This window comes from Pelodiscus sinensis, chromosome 16, assembly GCF_052426305.1.
Source record: "Pelodiscus sinensis isolate ZL-2025 chromosome 16, ASM5242630v1, whole genome shotgun sequence".
NCBI lineage: Eukaryota > Metazoa > Chordata > Testudines > Trionychidae > Pelodiscus > Pelodiscus sinensis.
Genome location: NC_143067.1, coordinates 21,392,419 through 21,414,088, shown reverse-complemented (window position 1 = coordinate 21,414,088; position 21,670 = coordinate 21,392,419). Strand labels below are relative to the sequence as shown.

General features: G+C 39.7%; 1 protein-coding gene across 6 annotated transcripts in view; it reads right to left on the bottom strand.

The window, feature by feature from the left end:
- Positions 1-21,670, bottom strand: part of TCERG1 (transcription elongation regulator 1) — a 59,069-nt gene that overhangs the window by 3,767 nt on the left and 33,632 nt on the right. For all 6 annotated transcript variants that reach the window (XM_075900298.2, XM_075900299.2, XM_075900296.2 and 3 more), the window contains 8 exons: positions 20,481-20,547; positions 17,732-17,867; positions 16,419-16,508; positions 15,151-15,269; positions 12,846-12,996; positions 6,762-6,926; positions 5,629-5,811; positions 2,703-2,882 (listed from right to left, as the gene is read on the bottom strand). In XM_075900298.2, coding sequence (XP_075756413.2) covers positions 2,703-2,882; positions 5,629-5,811; positions 6,762-6,926; positions 12,846-12,996; positions 15,151-15,269; positions 16,419-16,508; positions 17,732-17,867; positions 20,481-20,547 — 1,091 coding nt within the window. The remainder of the gene's footprint in view (positions 1-2,702; positions 2,883-5,628; positions 5,812-6,761; positions 6,927-12,845; positions 12,997-15,150; positions 15,270-16,418; positions 16,509-17,731; positions 17,868-20,480; positions 20,548-21,670) is intronic.

Below are 21,670 nucleotides of genomic sequence, written 5' to 3'. Positions count from 1 at the left end.
AAGTTAAGAATGAATTCTGCATGATGGTTAAGAAGATAAAAAGAGAAGGTGAATTAGGACAAGTTGTTAGATAGGTAGGAGCAAATTCAGAAGAATAAAAGATACCCAAACACTAAGGAACTAGGTCAGAATAGAAGGTATCGCATAATGCAACACTGAAGAGATGTGGAAAAGAAGAAAAAAATAATGCCTATAAAGAGGACACCAGAGTCAAGAGCAGGTGGCAGCAAATACTGGCCCACGAGGTAAATCTGGTCTACCCGGGTTATCTCATGGCAGACCCCCAATGCTATATTTACCTGCTCCGACAGCAGCTCCTGTTGGCTGTAGATTGCTGTTTCCGGATAATGAGAACCGCGGGGAAGCTGTTCCAGTCTGTACTGCTTCCCGTCGCTCTCATTAGTCGGAATGTCAATCTGAAGCCAAAGGGAGGTACAATCACTGATACTTGTGGCTGTGCAGGTAAATATAGTGGCAGCAGCCCGCCAGGCGCTAACTCTGGCAAATCACTGCTGAGTTATTGGCCACCCCTGGTCAAGAGTGTGAAAAGACTGAATTTGGAAAAGGGATCACAACATTCAAGATGGTTATTATGATATATTTGGTTAGGTGATAAAAAGATGATTCTTTCCAGTATTTACTTTCCTCCTACTATTTCCTTTCCTAGGAGGAAAGTTGGTGTAGGAGAAAAAGCCTACAAAAGAATCATTACCAAGATGGGGTGAAGAGAAATCTAGAAACAAAATATCACAAATATTACAGAAGGTAAAACTAGAGGATGCAAGTCAAAATCATAGAGTTACAGGACAGAAAGGATCACTAGGTCTGATCTCCCATACATTATGACTGATACAAAGACCCTGCAATAGCAGAGCAAAAATTAAATGAGATATTATCCAGATAATCCTGACCAGGACCCCATATCCATACACTGCACAAGAAAGCCAAGCCCCTCAAAGTCATTGCCAATGTGACCTGGGGAAATTCCTTCCAACAATCAGACCATGAACCAGAATCAACTATCCAAGCACTGGAGAGAGAGAGAGAGAATGTTTGGTGCCACCTTGGAACCCACCCTGCCCCATATTCTGTCTCCAGCTGTGATCATCCCTGATGGTTCAGATAAATGAATTTAAAAAAACCCTCCCAGAACACATTAAGGGACAAAATATCCTCTCTGGATCCTTGCCAGCTGCAACCCTAAAACATGAGCTTTGGGAACATAAAACAAACTGGAAATGAGCCCCACTGCCCTGCCCCAAACCATCATGAGCAACCCGGTCTTACAGTTGCACTTATAAATTTGTCCAGCTCTTTCACAAAACTAGTTGTTTGTCCTCACTGTCCTCTTGGGAGGCTGTTCCAGAATCTCACCTTTCGGACTGTCAGAAGCCTAATTTCCAGACTGAATTTGTTCATGGCCAATTTATATCCATTTGTTCTTGGGTCGACACTGTCCTTTAGCTTAAACAACTGTTCACTCTCCTTGGTACCTACTCCTCTAATATATTTACAGAGAACAATCAACCTTTTTTTTGCAAGATTTTTCCAGTTTCCTAAGATAGACTCCACCATTCTCCTGATCATCCTACTAGCTCATCTCTGCACCTGTTCTAGTTCATATTAATCTTGCCTGAACATTGGTCAGACCTTATTTGGGCACCTATGTACTTGGTGTCAAGTATCAGAGGGGTAGCCGTGTTAGTCTGAATCTTGGTTATCTGCATTAGTACTTTGCTATCTCCAAATGCCTTGCCCAGTACACTCTAGGATCACATTTGCCTTTTTCACAGCCTCATCAAATTTGTAGCTCATACACCAGGTCTCTCATATTTCCAGATGACCAAACCCCAGCTTTTAGCAGAAACTTTATTAGACCTTTATACAACCGATTTTCATTCCATATCTATCAGTTTCCAAGGTGATCCAGATTTTCCTATATAATATTCTGGTCCTCCTCTGTATTGACAATGCCTCCCAACTTTCTATGGTCAGCAAGTTTCATTAGCACTCTTCTACTTTTTGTGCCAAAGCCACTATTGAATAATTGGTCCCAAAACCAAACCTCGAAGAACTCCACTAGTAGCTTCTCTCCAATCTGATAATTCACTTTTCAGCACAATTTGTTGCCTTCTTCCCTTTAGCCAATTCCTTATTTATCTTACAATACTTGTACTGCTCCTCATATTTGCTAATTTAACTAATAAATTTCCCATAAGGCACTACATCAAATGCTTCTCCGAAGTTCAAGTATATCAGCTCAAATGCACTTCCCTTATCTTAAAAAATTATTTTCTCAAAGAAATCAAGTTAGCCTGGTATGATTTATTTTTGGTAAACCAATATTCCATTACATCCCAATTACCATTAACATCTATACATTTAATTAATCTTCCCTTCACAATTTGCTCTAAAACCTTGTATACTATGGAGGTCAGAGTAACAGGTCTGTAATTGTCCAGATTCTTTTCTTTCCCCTTTTTAAAATAAAATAAGTTATTCTCCAGTGTTACACTATTTCCCCCCATAAAGATATTATTAAAATTGTATTAAAAATTTTGCTATTTGACCAGCAATCTTACAGTCCCCCAGTGCTTGAGGGCACTAAGCTTTTATCAGAGGGAAGCCCCACATCATATAGAAACACTAGAAAGTTTTGCTTCCATTATTAAGACACTAATTTTCATACACAAGTCTCTTACCGCTGAAGTTTCATCCAGAAGTTGCCTAAAATGCTCCCTCTTCTTTTTGGTAAGTGCTTCAATGTGTTCATTAAAAAGCTTCTCTTTTTCTTCTCTTTCTAGCAGGGAGCCAGATTCCCACCGATGATCTTTTCGGAGCGTCCTCCTAGTATCGGACCATGACACATCTGAAGATCTCACCTGACACAAAAATTTACGTTACAAAAATTTCATTTTTAAATCTTCAAAAACTTAACTTACACTTTATCATTAACTTTGTCTGAATTAAAATGGTATTTGGTAGGGTGAGGTAAGAGACAATGACATCTTTTATGCAGCTAACCATTACAAATGCCAACCTCATTCTGCAGTCTTACTGCATTAGTGCAGATGTAGACAGATATATCCTACCTGGCCTGCTCTGCCATTATCTACAGAAAAATCAGGATCCTCTCGTATGCTCTGTATTAATCATATAAAATCTAGAAGAATAGCCTCTGACATACAATATAATGAATTCCTACCAGCCAATGTTTACTCTTTGGAACCAGAAACAACCTCAAAAGAGCTGCCAAATCTATGTTACCTGCTTTATGCCATTAGCAAAGATACTGAGTTAACAGAAACCAAAATAATTTACTCCTCTCTCAAACGACTAAAGGACTTGATCCTGTGCTCAACCACCACCCAACTTTCAGAAATACCACATTTTAGATCAGCAGGTAGGAGGTAGGGATGTTACTGTGACGTAGTGGGGGTACTTGCTGGGCTGTGGTGACCCCTGCTGTCTGGAGCAAGACCCAGCAGGGAAAACCTCGCTAGGCAGAGGTAATGCCAAACTTGTTGAACCAGTGGCCAGACACCCCCCATGGAGAGGAACAAAGGAAGGTGGAATGCTGCCCTGACTGGGGGGCAGGGCTGGAAGGGAATTTAGTTAGACTGTCTGGGAGCATGGAGGAGAGCCTAGGGAAAGAGGCTGGAGTTTAGGGGCCCAGTCTCCCCCATCTCAAGGGGGCCTGAGGCATCCTAGCCCAGCTCTGTGACCAGACTACATCGGTGCTGTGCTGTATCCTGGAGAGGCAATAAACTTCCTCTAGTCCACCGGCTGGTGCAGTCTGTTTGTGCCATTTCGGGGTGCAGGAGACGGGGGACCCCAACGCGCCGTCACAGTTACCAAATAGTCGTTTAAACAATTAACCGGTAAGTCTGAGCTTATCAATTAATCCAAACAACTACATGTGCACACACCTTGCTGCCTCTATATCAGAAGCAGCAAGGAGGATGGGAAGTGGGAGCCGGTGCCCGTGGGGATACGGCTTTTAAGCTGGCTCCCTACGTGCGCCCATTCCTGCGAGCCACCTGCTCCCACCTCCCACCCGCTGCCTCTCTCAGAGGCAGCAGCACAGGGGTAGACGGGAACCAGTACTCAGTGGGAGCTGGCTTAAAAGCCTGCCCCCTACGAGCACCATATTGTGTAGAGCGATTGCTCCCCTCCCCCGCTACTTATGTGGAAGGCAAGGAAGACAGGCAGGAGCTGGTACATGTGGAAAGCAGCTTTCAAGCCAGCTCCCTGCACATACTGGCTCCAGTGGAGCCGCTTGCCCCCCTGCACTGCTGTCTCTATTAAGAAGCTGCAGTGCAGGAAGGGGGTAGGGCAGTCGGGATGCCAGAGAAGCCTCTGTTCCTGGGAAGCTCGGGCCTCCTGAGGTTGCTGTTGCCCTGCACTGCTGCCTCTGTAACAGAGGCAGCAGCACGGGGTGGCAGGTGGGAGCCAGTCTGCATGGGGAGTTTAAAAATTAACTGGCTCCCCTTGCGGACTGGCTCTGCATGCCACCCCAGGCAGCAGTGCAGGATGGCAGGGGGCTTCCCAAGTGTGACGCTAGGAGCACATTGGCTGCCACCCTCGGGGGGAATATTTTAGTAACCATGTCACCTCTAAAAATTGTTGCGGCTATACAATTGCTAAAATAACCGATATCTAACATCCCTAGTGGGAGGTGCCCCTTACACACCATGACTTGAGAGTCTCATCACACCAACACTGCCCTCTTAGGAAGTTTCAAGGATTGGATCAGTTAGTGCAGGGGTGGGCAATAATTTTTGACTGGGGGCCACAGAAATGTTTGATGTGGCCCTGTGTCGCCAGAAGGGGCGGGGGCCTCAGGCAGAAGGGGCAGGGCCAGGACACTTCCGTGCTTCCCCACCCACAGACCCGGATTGGTCTTGGGGTGGGGAACTTGTGCCCCTGGCGGTGGAAAGAGACTCTGTGCACTCGTCCCCTGTCCCCAAGTCAATCAGGGCCTGGGGGAGGGAGAGCACAAGAAGTCTTTTGCTCTCTGCCTCCATCCTGCAAGGAGGTTGGCACATAAAAGTCAACTGCCAGCTGCTGCACACTCCCCCTCCCCCAAGACCTGATTGGCCCGGGGGTGGGGGTGGCAGGGCAAAGTCTCTCGCTCCCTGCCCTCTGGTGTGTGGCACTTATGAATTAATTGCTAGGGTTGACTCTAAGCCCCGTTTGCTCCCCCATGGGCCAGATATCAACCTGCTTGCCAGGCTGGATCCGGACTGAAGAGGCCCTTTTGCCAACCCGAGCTAGTAAAATGAAGTGCTCTCCAAGTGAGAAGAGCTGGGTCAGATGCTATGCTCAGGGCATGAGTAAGGTAGACAAAACGAGGTGAGAAAATACACTTGGATCAACAAATCTTGATTTCCAGTATGTGCATTTGAGTTTCTAGTACATTGTATTATTGTAAGAATGTACTTATATAGTGTTTTAAAGACTTTGTAAGCCGCCTCAAATATTTTAAATAGAGAGGAGAGGTAAAATATAAGAACGACAGAAAGAAAGAGCTAATGAGCCATTTTCTAATCATAGTACTTATTAGATGTAATAATCAGATGAACTTTTTTGGGCAAATCAAATCAGAGAGAACTGTGCAAGCCTCACCATATCAGACAGAAGCGCCTTAAAATTCTGGATCGCTTCTTCTCGTTTGTGCTGTTCACGTTCTCTATCAATTTCCTTGGTCTGCTCAGAACGAGCTTTCTGAACCTCCCTTTCTCGTTCACGCAAACTTGCCTCAATGCGAGCCTGCCTTTCCAACTCCTTTTCCTTTTCGGAGTCTAAATTCTGAATCAGAAGCAAAAGCATAATATTTCACCATTAACAACATATAAAGAGTTAACATCTTTTATAGTTTGATAATTTAAAAAACAGTCAAAGGTTTAACAGTCAATGGAAAGAAGAGGCGGAGTATCATTAAATAAACTGTCATTTGTGAAATAGGTAAAATAAAATACATCACTTCTAAACTACTAAAGCTTGTCTGTATTTTTGAAAGAAACCCCTCTGTTGTTAACAATAATTTACTGGCAAAGACAGGTTCCTCACCCCTGCTTTATAAAGCACTTAGATCTATGGATTAAAACTTCTACGTAATCACTAAGTGCCATTAGTGAACACTGCAGATTTGGATCTCCACTAGATAGGAGTTAGGAAATAAAATGGTTCAGAAAGAAACCACTCTATGAAGCATGCTCCCTGGTATAGCAACAAACTCAACGGCAGAAAGGCTATTTTTAATTTCTCATTCATAGAATTAGTTTCTTGAAGAGACAGGTAGGAACACAAAACACGTGTGAAAGAAACAACAGAGGCACTGCACAGAAGTCAACTGGGCTACTACATGGAGTTCACTGGAAAGGAAACCACATGAAGAAGGATATCTTGGCTGGCCTGGTTGGGAATACCAGACTAAAAAAGAGCTACTGCAGGCTCTGGCCCTGTCTCTGCCTGATGTATTCTTTCAAGTATCTCCTGCACTTCTCAGGTTTGTGCACAATGGCAGAATTAGCATGGACATTTTGCATGAGTTGTAAACTTGTGTCAATGGATGAGCTGGGAGTATGTGATTAACAGCTAATTTATGTGACTAAGTATCTAGCTATGCCTTCAATTAACAGGAACTATGAAACATATGGCTGTCTTCCATGTGTATCACTACAAAAGTGATAGTATTAAAATCTCGTAACAGGAGAACAGAGAAAGTATTACCAAGCACTTCAGTATTATATGCACACCTTAGCTATTTTTTCAATGTACTGTTTAAAAAGGTCTTCCCTCTGTGAAGAGCTATCCACTGCTTTGTAACGGGGGTCAGTCTCTACTTTGTCCTTCACTTTGCTCCAGCGAGACTGACTGTCCAGGTGGTGATTAGACAGTAGTTCAAAAAAGTCCATTTTAATCTATATTTTAAATACAGGGAGAAACAAAAATAATGAGTAACAAACTTTAATTTCTGAATGTTTGCTAATAGAAAATGAGTCAGACTTACCTCAATGAAGCAAATTATATGAATTTAACATATTAGAATACTGAAATCACTAAAAGTATATTGAATTTTAGGATTCATTATCTCTAAAATCCACTTCCACTTTGTGGGTTATTTTTGTGAAATATATTAACTCTGAAATACTAGGACAACTATAAAAATCTAAGATGAGCTATACCACTTATGGAAATATTTATTCGCATACTTCGTTTTCTTGCTCTACTCTAATTTAAGCTTTCTTGCTGAACTTTTAAACATACTAATCCCTCTAACTGATGTACTGCACAAACCAGTGTTTCAGGGCATCCATAACACAGAAGCTAATTAGATTTTAAGCAGAGCCCTAAATAGGTAGCATAAATACCCAAGGGTTCATGCCTCAAATATACAGTGAATGAAGGAAAATACTGTATCTGCAATTAAACAGCTAACAGTATCACTAGTGGGATTTTAGTTACATTTCATTAAATCTTTTTTCACTGAATACAGATATACAGCACTTACGTATATAATGATTATAGTCTTAAGAAGATGTATATATTCAAAAGTGGTGCCCATATGCTATAATTCAGCAGTTACATGTAAATATAATTCAAGATTAAACAAATATTTGTAGCTACTTCTTTTAAAAATGGAAATGGCATGTTACATTTAATAAAAACCTCTTAGCACTATATAGAACTACAACATTATGGAGGACTAGTGTACCTGGTCCTATGATAATTTTGGATCTCAGGACAGAAGAACCAAACTAGCAATATAACATTGCATCAGTAGTTGCAAGAGCAGCTGGTAAGGTTTTTTTACCCTGGGATGAATGTTCCTCCATGTCCCTTTTAGGACTTCAGGATTTTTTCTTTAATTTCCACCATTTCAAACTTTAAAGAGCCTGGCATTTAATCTACCCTCTTTCTGAATCAAGAGATCAAGCCCCCAATTTGAAAGGTCAGTTCACATCACTTGTTGAAGGATTAGAGCCTACTGACTGGCTCAATGCATTCTTTAGAGTTAAGCATGCTGCCTTCACAGCATGACCAAACCCTGGTGGGATAGGAACAAGACCATAGATAATGCCTTTACTGCAGAATATTACTACTCTCTAAGTTGGACTGGCTTGGCTATATATTTTGCACTCCCCCAAAAGTTTCAGTTCCCACATACAGAGGTTAACAGTGAGTCCTGAAGACTAATGTAAGGCTATTAGCCTTATCAGCCAACTGAAATTTTCCAGGTCTCTTAAAATGACACACACATAGTTATTACCATATATTAGAGTAAAATGAAGATCAGAGCCAATATTCTGTAGGCTTTCCCACTGATGAATTTGGCTCTTTAGAATGTTTTCATTGCTTAGGTTTGTAAAAAGTTTTATGAACTTTTTCTGTACTATTATCTCAAGATAGTAAAGATTAGGAAATAATTCTTCAGTGTTATAGTGGAGACATTTGTACTTTTTTACCTACAGTACTGTTACTCTCCCTTACGGTGCTGAACAAGATGCAAATGAAAACCTTTTACTTATTTTATAAAATGTTGTATGTTGTTCCAGAATTGATCTTAAATAAAACATGCAAGCAGTATCAAGATACAAAGCTTTCTAAGCCATGAACATTAGGAACTTACATTTAAAATGTAAAACAAGGAGCTTTAAGATGTTACTACAGAAATCTAGAAAAGTAAGAGTATCTTATTGGTCAAAGTGTAAACAGGAGCACTCTTTTTAATGTATATCTATACAGATCAACTGTGTCTACTTCTTTTTCATACTGGTCACTAGGGATGTGAAAGGTTAACTGGTAAGATAACCCTAAATGGGTGATGCTTACCAGTTCTGGTTAATCGGTGGGGGCTGGGAGCAGCTGTTCAGCTGTCATGGGCAGGGAGTTGCTCCAGCCCCACAGGGGGCCTCCGTCTGTGGGGAGCATGGGAGTCCTGGAGGCAGGGGCTGCTCCAGCATCTGGAACAGCCTCTGTTCATTGGGACAATGGGCCTGCCACAGACTGAGGCTGCTCCGGTGGGGCTGGAAACTGGGAGCTGACAGCAGCCTCAGCCCGGGAAATGGCAGCCAGTCCCAGCCCGGATCCTGTTTTAGTCAGTTAACCAATTAAACATTAGGTTATACAAATGTTTAACCAGTTAATTGATTAACTGGGATTTTACATTCCTACTGGTAACTATGCTATTCATTAATCCATGATGAAAGCCTTATGAGAGAGTCTACAATTATGCCAAGAGAAAGAGAAATAAACACTGCACATTCAAACCAGGACTGTAATGGTACCGTATATTCCGGCGTACAAGACGACCTCTGATGTTAAAAAACATCCCCCCAAAATCGGGGGTCGTCTTGTACGCCGGATGCACCGCCGCCGGAGCCCCTCCGTGGCTTTGAAAGCCTCGGGGGAAGCCGGCGGCGGGGCATCCCAGGCGCGCATGGGCTGCCCCCCCGCCGGAGCCCCTCCGCGGCTTTGAAAGCCTCGGGGGAAGCCGGCGGCGGGGCATCCCAGGCGCGCATGGGCTGCCCCCCCGCCGGAGCCCCTCCGCGGCTTTGAAAGCCTCGGGGGAAGCCGGCGGCGGGGCATCCCAGGCGCGCATGGGCTGCCCCCCCGCCGGAGCCCCTCCGCGGCTTTGAAAGCCTCGGGGGAAGCCGGCGGCGGGGCATCCCAGGCGCGCATGGGCTGCCCCCCCGCCGGAGCCCCTCCGCGGCTTTGAAAGCCTCGGGGGAAGCCGGCGGCGGGGCATCCCAGGGGACCATCTCCAGCAGACCAGGGACACCGGGAGCAAAGGAGGCGGAGGGGCGCTGGGGTATAAGATGAAACCCTATCTTTTAATTAAAAAGATAGGGGGTCGTCTTATACACCCAGTCGCCCTATACGCCGGAAAATACGGTAATAAACTGGCAGTAGCTCCAGCTCAAGAATCAACACATTTTCCCCTATTACTACAGAACCAATTAGCTGTCTTTCCTACTCCTTTTTTTAAAGTTGCACAATCTCACCAACTAGTACTGTTTCTTCAGCCCTGAAGGCATTGTCTTAGCTGTTTAGTTACCTTACTACTAGCGTGTTTGGTAGTAAAAGGAATCATGTAGCCAGTAGCTGTTTTCCTCCGAAAACTCAATGCCATTTTCAACAATCTTAACACAGGCGACAATATAACGCTGTTTCAGCACCCAAAAACATTTTAGTTATATGCACGTGGCAGTGCATGATGACAGGCTGCTTCAAATCAGTAAGTGGGGCAAGATATTAACAATTCATTAATTAAAACAATAATCTAACAATATTTATCATCTTGCTATGTAAGGGCTTAAGATGCTGCCAACTTCAAGTTTCTTGAACTGGGAATGAACAGAGTAGAATACCTAAACTAGAGCAGAATGGCAGGTAGAAAGTTATTAATATAGGATGCTAAAGGTTAGATGGAACAAAGGTAATGCTCTAACCTTATAATCTTGGCAAATAAATATATGGGTGAGTTTGCAGTTTTGATTGAGATTGGTGGCCCTTTATGCTAAGTCTTCAGTCAACGTCTATTTTAAGGAGAGGCCAGGGAAGACAGGAAGTTTTCTGGGTCAATATGATGACCATCTTGTAGTTAAACTTGCAGTTACCAGCACATATTACACTTGATTCCTTCGTTTCTTTGCCATGAAAATTCCTACACTGAGTCAAATTTCACTACCTTACTCACTCTGACAGTATCCCTGGAGTTCCACTTACTCATATATGAGTACAGATGGGCAGGATCTGACACAGTATAGTACAGTGAAACCTTTGTTATCTGGCACTCTGTTAACCAGAAAACTTTGTTAACCGGCATTTCCCCCAGCCACAATACTGTCACATCTTCAGGTGCACAGGCCTGGCTTAGTTTACCGTGATTGGCTTAATGTTTTACGTAAAAAGTATTAATTATCTATCTTTAACTCAAAATAGAAATGTGAGACCAACTACCAATATTAAAAACTTGAATTTACCATTATTGTCCATTGTTTTTTCCTAGGTTGATGGGACCCTCAGATAACTGGAATTTTTAGATAACTGGAGCGTGCCAGATAACACAGGTTTTACCGTAATAAGGACTATATGACCATCAAATGATAGGCTCCCATAGTTCTGTTTATTATAATAAATCACAAATGAAGAATATCAAAGAACTATAGTTCAAACCCTTACTTTAAAGATTTCTGTGAAAAGCCTACATTCTTTATATGAAATCTTTGGATTTTTAATATTGGCTGAGAAAGCTTCACTTTACACTTTAACTGCCTTATTTTATTTTACTTTTTTTTTTTAAGCAAAAGAAAATAAGGCTGAAAATACTGCAGGTGTATTCAGATTTTTTTTTTTTCAGTCAACACATTCTGGGTACAACTCTCATCACTTCACAAGGAAAAAACTAAAAAAATGTAAAGTACCGGAACTGCGGGAGGCTAAAGTCACCACACAGAGATACCAATTCTTTCCTCACTAGGGAATCCCATAATACTTTGCGTGTCAGTGTTTGACAGCTGTCAGACTGAACTGATTGACAGGCCGCACAGCACATAACTGTAAAGTCTATCCACTTGTTATAAAACAGAATACATAAAATGGTTACAAAAGGCTTTTGGAGAAAGAACATTAGTTTCAAGTACAAACAGAAATACAATCTTTCTTCTTTTAACTTGTCTAATTTAGAACAATCATGCAACATTACAACTAAAAGCACTTACATCTCTTTAAACTTTCAACTAAACTATTTCTATTATGCAAAAACAGTGTTTTTAAATTCTATATTTGTAAAAGTTTAGGTATAGTTTTCAATTAAATTTAATCATTTTTCTCTGAAAGCATAATCATTTATTGAAAATATCAGCCACAGAATAAGTGTAATTTAAAAACCAATAATGCATCAAATTAGCAGAATCAAATTCTTTATTTTGGAAATATTTATCCAAAATTGCCAATTGCAATTATTAAGGTATTCCAATTCTTCTAAGCTACACAGCATTTTCTCTTCTGCAAGTATCACGGTACTCTCTCACCATTGCTTCCTAATAAGTGGAATTTATACTGCTCTGCTTCATACAACTGTTGGATATTTTAAATGTCAAAAATGATTAGGCTTTTGAGGTTATTTCTCTCCATTCACACAACACACAGGGACATTTAGGAAAGTGGCTGCATATTCTGATGGCAACACTATTGATGCCACCTCCATAGCAGCCTGCTTCCCCAGTGGTAAGCATTCGCTCCCGAGTATTGACATCGCAGCCAAATGACATTTGGAATTCATTAATCTTTAATGGTCGACCTTTAATTCTGATAAGCAATAATTTATACGTAAGGTGTGTTTACCGAAAGATTAGAAAGTCACTAAAGTGCTACCTTTTAGGTGGAAAAAGGAGATAAAGCAGCTTTTTGAAATTTAAATGGAGTAGTCTACAAAGAATTCTGAATTGAAATCTTATTGCCACCACTGAGAGAAGAGGAAGGTAATGGCCAGTTCTGGATTTTCTAGACAAAGAGGATAAGCATCCTCTTCATCCTCCTGGATGCCACCTTTTTAAAAAAGACATATCATTCCATTAGAATAGCATGATGTGACGTGGGTTTTTTTAAGATAATGGATTATCAATGTATTTATATTGTCTAGAAGTGGATATACCTGCAAAATTAATAAGATTAATTTAAAAGGCCGAAAACTGTCATCAAATATTTGTATTTTAAAAGCTTTAAGACTGGAGAACAAATCTTTCAGTGAAAGAACACTGGAACCCAACTACTGACTTTGCCCCATCCTGTTCAAGCTCCCACCATTCACACCACTGGAACTCAAACCACCTTACCTTCTCACCTCTGGTCTTCGAATCTTCTTTCTCCTTCTTTCTTGCCGCTGTGATAAACTCGTTAAACAAGGCCTCTCGATCTTTCATCTTTTCAATTGCCTTGAATCTCGAGTCTTTAGCATGCTTGGCTGCAAATTCACTAAAAGTAGCTCTGTAACAAAATGGTAAGTGAACTGATTTGTTCGAGCTATCTTTGTTGTGAAGTAGGTTCAGCAGAATACTTCTTCTCTTCTGCTAGATCATGTGACAAAATATAATTTAAAAAAATCCCTCCGTTCTCACTATGCAGATAACTGATCAATAAACTACAGAGAGAAGTTAGGGTTAAGTGGACACAAAGAATAATACTGTTCAAGACTTGTACTTAAATTATCTGTGCAAATGTGCAGGTTTAGGAAAAAAGATTACAATGCAACCAAAGAAAATAAATTTACTTAATGCAGTTTTCTAAAAAACCTTAACTTTTTGTAGCTTAGTAATGCAGTCCAATCTATCCAGATATTACATGGCTGCACAATCTAAAATTTGTATGCACTCATTTATATGCAGTCAAATTGCGCTAAAAGTGACACTGGAAAATTCGACATTTGATATTTGTCAATGTAGAACACTGGATAAATTAATTTTCCTGCAGTGAACATTGTATAGCTTAACTTTATGACACAAGGAGTTGGGATATTTTTAACACTACGAGCAGGTGCAGTAGTGCAGGGCTTTCCACACCCTTTATCCCTATAGCATATTCTTTACAATTCTCTCACCTCCAGGGCCAGATTCCAATCTCAGATGTGCAGTAGGTATAGTACTGCCACTTACCTCGAAAAAAAACACTACTGTGCTTTTTCCAAGATCTGATGCAAATCTGGCCCCAAGAATACGTGAGACATTTATAATCATACGAATGTGTTCATCACAGCATGGAAATAATTAGACTTGGAAAATCCCGCCTACCGTTGCTGTAGGGTAAATTAAAACAAGAAGAAAATTTGGTAGCTTGTTCAAAAAGATTAGAAAGTGAATGTACAGCTATACTGAAGAACACGAGCTGTATAAAAAGAGTAGAATACAAACTTGAGTATGTTAGACTGGGATAGATGATTTTTTAAGTAGTTGACACCTATGGAAGTGCAGCAATGCCTTCAACAAACAACTGACACTAGAAGATGAAGAACAGGGTAAAACAAAACATGAAGTTCCTTATCTGGAGACTATATTCTTCTCTCCCATTTTTTTTTCTGTGCTAAAACACTGTTTGTCTTGTTATACATAAACACTTGCAGAGATAACAATTTTACTTTTTCTTGGGTTGCAAAGTACTAAAGTCAATAATTCTGAAGGATATATTTAGCACACCCGTTAATGTATTTTAAATATTCAAAATCTCTCAGCTACCAAAACATATAATTTTCTGACAAATTCCATTACTGGATGACTAAAAACACTGCAGATTGAGGATTGTTTTTATAAACGTGAAGTCAATTACACTGGCTATCCTAAAGTCTGCACATGGTGGCTTTCAGCTCATGAAGTTGAAGTGAATCAAATGAACTGCTGTTTAACATAAAATAATTCCTGTATGATCTAGGTTACACGTGGCACTGAAATACAACTAACATAAAATATAATGCTTATAAGCTATTAAGTGATATAAGGATGGTGGTTATGATTTGTTTGGGCGAGAACAATGAACATGAACAATTCAGGAATCTTGGCACTATAATTTAAAATATCTAGTATCCATGCTAAAAACACTACAACACTTACTGTGATAGATAAGTCTGCATGACATAGATTCATTATAATTTTTACACTCCAAGGTTAATATTTTCTGTATTGTGTACATCTACAAATCCACAAATATATGATACACACTTTTCACTGAAAGTTAAAAAAAAAAAAAAAACGAAACACATACACCGTGATGTTTAGTTACAAGGAACATTTTTCACAAGCCAGTAGGATCTGTAAAAGCTACAAGAACTGCATGAGAACACTCAGTGGAAAAAATAATCCTTTTCTTACCATCCAGCCATGTACTGGGGATTTCTTCATATTCTGAGCCAGTGACGTACAATATATAAAACACCACAAGCCCTCAAATTCCAGCAATCTGTTGTTTAGGGGCCCCATAATCATGCAGAGGAACATATAACATTTCAACAAATTTTTTCTAGAGTCCTTTCTCCCTTCTTTTACAGTTTTGAAAGAGGAAGGAGCAAATGGGCGTTAAATTACCTACTGAAAAATAAAATGCATTTTAACCTAGTAAAAGCTTTCACATGTTAATGTGAAATAAGCCACCTACCTTGGATTAAACTTTGCCTCTTCCATCATTTTCTTGAAATCCTCTTTAGCCTGCATTATTTTGTTTTTCTTTTCCTTCCGTTCTTCTTCTGCTCTGGTCTTCACATACTGGTCAAATACCTAGAAAAATACCAACCAGCATAAGGTGTAAACATTTGGAATATTATTCCCTGTGAAGGAAACACTTTCTGGGGGAAAGGAGAGCGAAGGCAAAGAAAACTTCATGTGTTTCAACTTTCCATTTCCCTAAATAGTCTGTGGAAGATATGTTGACTTTGACCCAGCAAACCTGCAGATCAGACCTCAAATAATGGAGAACTCTCACACTCATGGATGGCCTCTTCATTACTCTTCAGAACCAGATTGCAGGACAGTTTTTAAGGAAGCCATTTTACCATACCTTTCCAGGCTTTGCTAGTAGATGTAACCTGGCAGTACTCAATATCCAAAATAATTTCCCTCCCAAAAAAAATTACACACACACATCCCATTATGTTTCGAAGGAATTAGTTATCCATACTTGTATAATACCTCTTTACAAGAAAACAGAACTTCTCCCCCCCCCCCACCAACTGCACATTTTATGTTAGCACACGCATCTTACATAATCCTTTACCCTAAGGGATTAATTACCATTATAATAGACTATCCATTTATGCAATACTCACATATTTGCATAGTAACGGTAATTCAGAGTTTGAAAAACCTTCTGTAACACACTCTGAATCTATTCTCAATGCATGTAGAAGATGTAGTGTATTAACATTTTCCACCATAATTTAGAGGATTAGAGGTTTAGAGGATTTAAACATACTAACACAAAAATAAAGTTGAAACATTTCAGGTAATATGTTAAAAAGGGGACTTATTCCTCTCCTAAGCTTTTTCAATTTTTTTCACTTTTCTTTCTTTACCTGGGGGAAAAAGATTCTGAGACTGAGTCTCTCTTATAGTAAAGCATATGACTGAATTTTCCATTATTTATTTTTTCATATTTTTGTGTGGCAAAGATGCTCTGTACAGCATCTGATTTTTGACAGTCTCCTGGGCATATATAACTTCTATTGCATTAAGAAATGAATCCTAACACCAGAGAAAATAACAGTTCCTGCTCTAGTTGAGAATCAAACATGACCTTAAAGATATCTGCCACATAGGTCCCCAAAGGGGAGGTTTTAAAGAACTATACTTTCAAAGATTATTTGAATGCCTATAAGAGGGAGGGGTGGGTGGGTGTGGGTGTGTGTGTGACACAACCTTCTCTATTACCTGTTTTCTTTCTTTGGGATTAAGAAGCAAGTACCGAGGATCGAAAACTATCTTGTGCAGCTCCTTCTCCCAGGTTGAAAAAGCAGAAACCTTTAAAAAAGTAAAAAATAGACCACATTTTGCTTGGTAATTAAGTTCCCCCAAAGATACAAAGGTTGTGTATTTTGCTTGAAATCTACAGGACATCTGTTAAAAAGAAGACATAACCGAAATCCATCCTGAAGTTTTCATCACTAATAGATGACAAGCAGTGGGAGGTTAGCATGGCAAATTTTCACACTAATTGGCTCTGAAAACTTCTACATAATTACACAGAAGTAACACACATCTAATTACTCATTAAAATAACCACTACTGTGTGGCATTTAAAAACCACTACATCAGAAGAGAACCTTCAAGCTCTGCATTTTGATTTCCCATGACTGCTCTGTTTCTTTGCTAAATGTTCTGAGTTTTTAAATTAAGTTTCTCATACACAAATGTATCTTTTTACTGAAACTAATTCCATCTGTAAGCTGATCTCAACTGAATAAGCCATAAAACGCCACTGCCTTAGCAAAACAAAAGATATATAGGCATCACTTCAAACCTGGAACCTCTTCTTATTTTGTGCATATAAGCATTGGTACCATTCTAGGAAGTCAAAGCCTCTATAAAAGCCAGTCAGTATTATACAAGCCTCAAATTTAATTTAATTTAAAAGTAAATGGCTAGTATACTACGTAAGCAGAATAGCTCAAAGAAAGATGAAGCAAATTTTTTCTCCTTTCATGTTTTGATTATGGGAAGACTTAAAGAACAAAGAAGAATGAGGGGCTCAACTCTCACTGATTTTAAGTAGTTACATGGTGCCTGACATCTGCGCTTCTGAAAAATCTCCACCTACCTACCTTTGTTTTGACGTGTCAATATACTACATACTTTTTAAAACAGAAATCTTTGGGACAAGGATATATCCTTTCTTCTTCCTCTATCTCAGCAACCTTCTGCTGAAATTTAAAAACTAATATTGAAAAATATACAACAAAATCTTGCTAATTCATGCCAACTGTGGCTTAAAGAATTAGGAGGTACGAAAGGAAAAGATAATACATCACGGAATATTTGTTCATTTATTCTGACAACTTAGTTCAGTTTTAATTATGTAGGATCACTGTGCTGATCTTAGTAATCACACCCTTTTTTCATGTTCAATCTTTCCTCAGAAGTGGGATCAAATTGCTTTGCATGTATGAGAATTATTAGGCTTGAAAATGAGTAAAACAAGAATTAAGAAGGTTCTACTTTATTGCCAAAAGGATAGTTCCTCTGACCCCTCTCTCTAGCAGCATATCCTTGAACTGTTTCATTCGAGCCTCCAGAGGGACGATGGCCCTCTCACGTGCAGCTTTAATTTCAGCTTCCATGGCAGCCTCCTTGTCTGAATCAATGTCTTTGTTGTCATCTTTCCTATAAAAATGAAACAAAGTATACTCTTAGAAGCAATATGTTAACCTTGCAGTTAAGAAATCTAACCGAATCACAAGTAGAACAAAAATTTTAGATCATTCCAGCAATACGGACTTGACAAATGTCTTGCAATGGTTTGTACAAAGACTGACACAGAGTGAAGAAATCTAATTAAAGAATTCAGATTTTATGTACTATCAAGGAAATCACAAAACAAAATACAAAGCCACTAAAAAGAAAAGTAGTTTTATAGTGAAAAGTTAAATGCCTCTTCTGTTTTATACTTCATTTTCATTCTACCTCTCTGTTCAAATACCACACTCTGTTTATTGAAATAAAAGGATATGACTGAGCAAGTTAAACTCAATTTGATCTGCATTATAAATGGGATGAACAGTCAAAAAAACCCAAATAATCAATTTTGTTAAAACATTTTTTTAAATACCCTGCTCCCCTATGAATATTTACTGAGACATTCTTGGTTCTCAGAAGTATTATTCTATACTCTCAATGTTATAAGCAGGGTCTAATTCATGATTACATCAAATGAAACAAAATACCAAGATGGAAATAGTTATATTTAGAGCCCTGCAAATCTGTGGATATCCACTTGATGTCTGCTGGTATCCGCACCCATGGATGTGGATATCTGCTGCTCATTTTTGGGGATATGGATACAAATTTTGCATCTAGAACGCTGCAAATTTGCAGATATCTGCATCTGTGGAGATCTGCTGCTCATTTTTGCAGATGCATATGAGGATACAAATTTTGCATCTGCACAGAGCTTCTAGACATTTATAATAAAGTGTATATATAGAGCTAAGAGCAAAAACATTTGCACTTATCTTCTGTAAATCAAACAGAGTAAAATCAGTCACTCCTGATGTCATATCACAGTCAAAACAGAGTTTCAAAAATCCATACCTCTGTCTTTTTTTGGGCAACTAAAAACATGTACAGAGTGAACACAAGCTGGGCAAATAAGTGGCATATGCTAATGACACAGAACTGTATAATGTAAAGACAGCTCAAAATGCTCCTGAGGGAGATCTGGCTATCACTGATAGCTTCTATCAGAAATACACATTTATTATTTATGACTTCCACAGAAGATGGAATTTTCTCTCAACATGAATTCTATTCAGCTCTAAATCCCTCAAACTAAGTAACATTAGCAAGAAAGGTAGCAGAAATCTAAAGTAATCCTGTCCAGTTACACCCAGGAAATCCCATTGCTTTCAACAGGGTTTCACAAGTGCTCCTGAGACTAGAAGTCTTCTATACCTAGAATGAATAGATTTACCCGATGTGGCTTCGGCCCTTAACAATTAATTTTCTTCTTCATTTAAATCATTGCTCTGTGGTAGGGATGAGGGGTTCAGTATTCAGTCTTCCCTGAGTCTGAGAAGACTACCCCAGCCATATCTTACTTCAGCACCTTTGGGCCAAACGAGACATGCCTCTCCATGGCTGCTGCAGCTCCAGAGGACACAGCTGAGGGAGAAGTGCATGTCTCTTCGGCTGGGGCAGGTCCTGGTTTGTCTACCCCCTACACTCTCCTGCCAGGTTGAGGGATGGAACAAACTATTCACTTTTCCCTTGCTCTCAGACAAAGGGAAACATCCAACAACGTTCCTATACGAATCGGGGGGAGAGAACATTGCAGCCCGCCCACCCTCCCTAAAGGGTGCATGGGGGCGGGGTGGCTGGCTCAAGGGTGGGGCAGTTCCAGACAAGGAGCCCTTTCACCTTCCTGGTGATTTCTGTATGGTTTTATGCATCCCCATACACATTGGAGGAGGAGGCTGAGGGAGATGGAACTTCAGTTCCACCCCCTCAAACCACTGCTTTAAGTTTTGATAAGAGGAAGTTGCATATAAAATTTGGTGGTAATAGCTCTTACCAGCTAGTTCTTTTTATGCATCCTTGTACGAAAAAGGGGGGTGGGAGCTTCAGCCCTGCCTCCTCTCCCCACTCCCAATCAAACCCTTACCTTGCTTTAAGTTATAAGAAGAAGAAGTTGTATACCAAATTTGGTGGCCCTAGCCCTTACTATTTAGGAGTTCTTGAACAGACAGAGAGACATGCTCGCCTGCAGTCAAACTCACGCTCTCAATTATATGGTAGTTAACCCCATTTGAGGCTACGTCTAGGGCTGCAGGCTCATAAGAAGCTTTTCTAGAAGAGATCTTCTGAAAAAACTTCTGAAAGACAGTGTCCATACTGGCCAAACGCTTTGAAAAAGCAATCTGCTTTTTCGAAAGATCGCATCCATTCAGTGTGGACGCTATCTCACATTTAAGCTGTGATTACTAAGGAACGAAGTGGCCACCAGGGCACTTGTGCTTTTTCCTCTCTCCTCTTCTTTCGAAAGAATTCCCTCTTCCCAGTCCAAGCACGCCTTTTTCTGAAAGAGCTCTTTCGGAAAAAGGCTCTTCCTCGTAAAAAGATGTTTACCATTGTCGGAAAAACCCCTCTGTTCTTTCGATTTTTTTGAAAGAACGTCATTGCAGTGTGGACGTAAGTGAAGTTTTTTTTTGGAAAAACAGCAATTTTTTCCCAAAAAAACCTCTAATATAGACATACCCCAAGAGTTTAAGATTAACTTACTTCCTCTTCTTTGTTTTAATAGGCTCATCATCATTTGTTTCTTCTGCTGATTCATGATCTTCTTTAACTATAAGGTAAATTTCATTAAGAGTCTTCTAGATGAAGCAAATAAAAAATTCACAATTTATGCCTGAAGCCTCTTGCATATCATACAAAGCTGCCTGATCACAATTTTAACCATTATTTTGAAGAAAATTATATGCCATTCTTCATTCAGTTCTAGAGAAATATCAGAGCTTAGTGACAAAAATTACCATGGCAATATGTTTAATTCTCCACCTTTTGTCCCTATAAATCAGATGGTTGGCACTTGCTAAAACAGCCCTATTTTGTAATATTAGCCAGAAAACAATTTTCTTCCATATTTGTTTTTCATTCCTTCATTCAATTCTAATGAAATCTGATCACTTATTACATTTTAAATTTCCTTCCACACCAATATTTAAGAACTAACTCTATTTTCATTTGTATTTTACACACTTTTTTTGCCTAAGTTTGGTCTAGCAAGCAGATCATAGCACAGAATACACAAAATCAAAATACTTAACTCATTCATTTCAGTAAAAATAAGTAATTCCTAAACCCAGCTGGAAGCCTAGGGGATTTAGGCTTAGGTGCACCCCTTTCCCTCCTCCTACAGATCCAACTGCAGGACTGAGATTCAATTCAATACAAGTTAGAAAAAACCCTATGTCAGTGATTTTCAAACAGAGTCACAACTCCACTTCACCAGGGTCACCAGAACACAAAACGAGACCTCCCCAAGTGGTGATGGAACCCCAAGCCCTCAGTCTGGCTGAAACTCTGAGCCCCATATTCGAAGAGTGGCTGAAGGGAGTCAGAATTTCAAATCCAAATGGGGTCACAGGCACAAAAAGTTTGAAAAACACTGCACTGCATGATTTGTGGTCAGTTTTGTATTTTAAAGGAATTAAACATCTATTTCACATTTCCAAAAAAAACTGAGGCTAAACTACGCCTTCGTAAATTCTCTATGGAGCCCATTTAGAGCTTCTAATGGCAAGATAATATTCTGCACTATTTTGTCTTTAAAATTAAATCATCTCCCTTATACCTCTCCACCCAAGTATAGCCTTTCCATCCTAAATGTTCAATTCTGACATTCTTGGATGATTTATTTGAAATTATGCTCCAAATACTCTTACTTCAGCAGATTTTTAATTAAAACA